General features: G+C 64.9%; 1 protein-coding gene across 1 annotated transcript; it reads left to right on the top strand.

Moving 5' to 3' along the window:
• Window positions 1-100: 100 nt before the first annotated feature.
• On the top strand, window positions 101-2,221 carry PHACADRAFT_203235 (uncharacterized protein; the record flags this gene model as incomplete). The annotated part of the gene is made up of 5 exons (XM_007403272.1): window positions 101-247; window positions 305-771; window positions 829-1,039; window positions 1,091-1,798; window positions 1,864-2,221. Coding segments are annotated over 5 exons (1,891 nt in total), but the record flags the coding sequence as incomplete, so codon positions are not given.
• Between the last annotated feature and the right edge of the window lie 22 nt (window positions 2,222-2,243).

Raw genomic sequence — 2,243 nt, 5'->3', positions numbered from 1 at the left:
GCCGATCGTGGCTGACACGACCGCGGAAGGTCCATGTTCGAGGTCTTCCGGGAAGCTGGCGGTCCAGTCCCAGTCAGCCTCATGTCAGCCGGTGCTCGGCATGTTCCCGACCTCCGAGTCTTGCTTGGCTCCCCTGTCCTTTCACACCAACGACATGGCCGAGCTGGCTCTGACCGACGTGGACGGCGATGTCCTGGTCGATATCTTCCTGCAGCTCTCGGTGAAGGACCTCCTCAGGGTGCGGCAGGTATGGTGGTGCTCGTGCACGTGTTTCGGTAGAGGATCTCTAACGTGCCGCACGCAGACCTGCAGGTATCTGTACGACCTCACTCACACCAAGAATGTCTGGGTCCATATCCTCCGTCGTGACCTCATATCGGCCCGTCTACCTTTTCCCTCGTGCTGCAGGCCAGTACGGGACCTCACAGGCCCGCAGCTCGAAGCGCTACTCAGCCACGCGCTCTGCCTGGAGCGGGATATACTGCAGCCTCCTGAACGACGGTCTCTCCACATCGTCCCCCTGCACCAGAAGCGATCAGTGACATGGGTCAAGCTCGTTCGCGCGCAATGGCTCGTCGTAGCCGCCTCCGACGCCAGCGTCAGCGTGCTTTCCATCTGGTCGCTTGCGTCGCTGCTGGACAGCCGAGGCAGCCAGGGCCTTCTGTCGGAAATCCATCTTTCTGGCCCCGTTCGAGGAGCAATCCTGGACCTGGCAGACGACCGAGATGGCCGGGACGACCAAGTGATAGTAGCGCTCGACATATGCTCCCCGTGAGTCCCCGCGATTCACTTGGACACCAACGTTCAAAAAGCTGATGCGATGCGCAGGCAGCCGTCTATACAGGTTTTCCAGCTATTCGGCGACGGGGCCGGGGTTCCGACATTCTCTCATCTGGTGACTCTGGATGACGCTGCCCATCTCCGCGCGTTACGGGGCGCCACCATATGTTTCGCCCTGCATCACGAACTGAGCGTCCCATGCGTCTGGGACTGGCAGAGAAACGTCGTGGTTCGCCTGTGCGACCAGCCCGATCCTTTGGTGCGTACACTTGTCACTTTCATTCATGCAGATCCTCACGTCCTTGCCCAGGGCGGATGCATGGCAATGGATATATGGGATAATTTCGTCGCTGTCGTCACGCCCGAACGACTGCAGCTATTCAACACTCTGAACGACACGGAAATGGCCGTGCGGAAGACCCTGCTAGAGTTCCGTGGCGAAGTCAGCTTTGCCGACGTCGTCTTCTCCAGCCGGCCCTCCGACGGAGCAACAGACGGCACGGGCGCGAGCACCCCCATGATCCACCTCTGCATCTGCGACTACCTCGGGCTGCACGTCTTCCGCCTCCTGGACGTCTCCAGCGAGCTCCAGCACTTCTACGACGTGCGGCGGTGGTCCTCGCCGCTCCCGCTCGTCGCCGACCCCGCGTTCATGCCGTACGAGGTCGCCCCGCGCTTCGGGCCCGGCTGCACCTCCGTCTCGTGGATCAACGCGTTCGAGGTCGGCAAGGGCGCGTACACGTTCGCGAACGGCAGGCTGCCTGCGGTGGGCGCGCGCGCGCCGCGGTGGCAGCGCACCCCGGACGACGGGCCCTGCTTCCGCCTCGCCGCGCCGCACATGCCCGCGCTCTACTTCCACGCCGTGCGCGACCTCGACGAGGCGCTCGGGCTCCTCGTGGCCGGGAACGCGTTCGGCGAGTTGGTGCTGTGCCGGTTCGGTGGGTCTGCCCTGCGGGAGCTCGATGGCTGCTTCCAGGAGGTGCGGCTGCCCACCATCAAGAACGGTTTGCCGTTCCAGGTACGAGTTCCCGTTTGATGACACGCACACATCCTGTTCTGACCACAATTTTTTTTAATCACTAGACCACAACGCAGTCAACACCGGCCCCGCCTTTCCCGTACGCCGGCCCCCACCGCCTCTCCGACGCCTCGGCCCAGACGCTCCTCGCCACATGGAAGGCCCACCCACCCGCGCAACGCGCCAACGACGACGCCGCCCACGACTGGCAGACGCCCGCCTCCCTCGCGCCGCCGCTCGACCCGCTCTGGCACGACCTCTTCCTCGCCCGCCACGGGCGCGCGGCGCGCCTGCTGCACGCGCGGCACTACCTCGGCACGCCCGTGCCGCTGCTCTTCGACCGCGCGCGCACGCGCGTCGTGCTCAGCGTCGGCGGCGTCCGCTTCGTGTGGTGCCCGCATCACGACCACGATGGTGACGCGCGTGATGGCGGCGGCGGCGGCGG

Source organism: Phanerochaete carnosa (genome assembly GCF_000300595.1).
Source record: "Phanerochaete carnosa HHB-10118-sp unplaced genomic scaffold PHACAscaffold_958, whole genome shotgun sequence".
Taxonomy (NCBI): Eukaryota; Fungi; Basidiomycota; class Agaricomycetes; order Polyporales; family Phanerochaetaceae; genus Phanerochaete; species Phanerochaete carnosa.
This window is presented reverse-complemented; position numbering and strand designations above follow the sequence as displayed.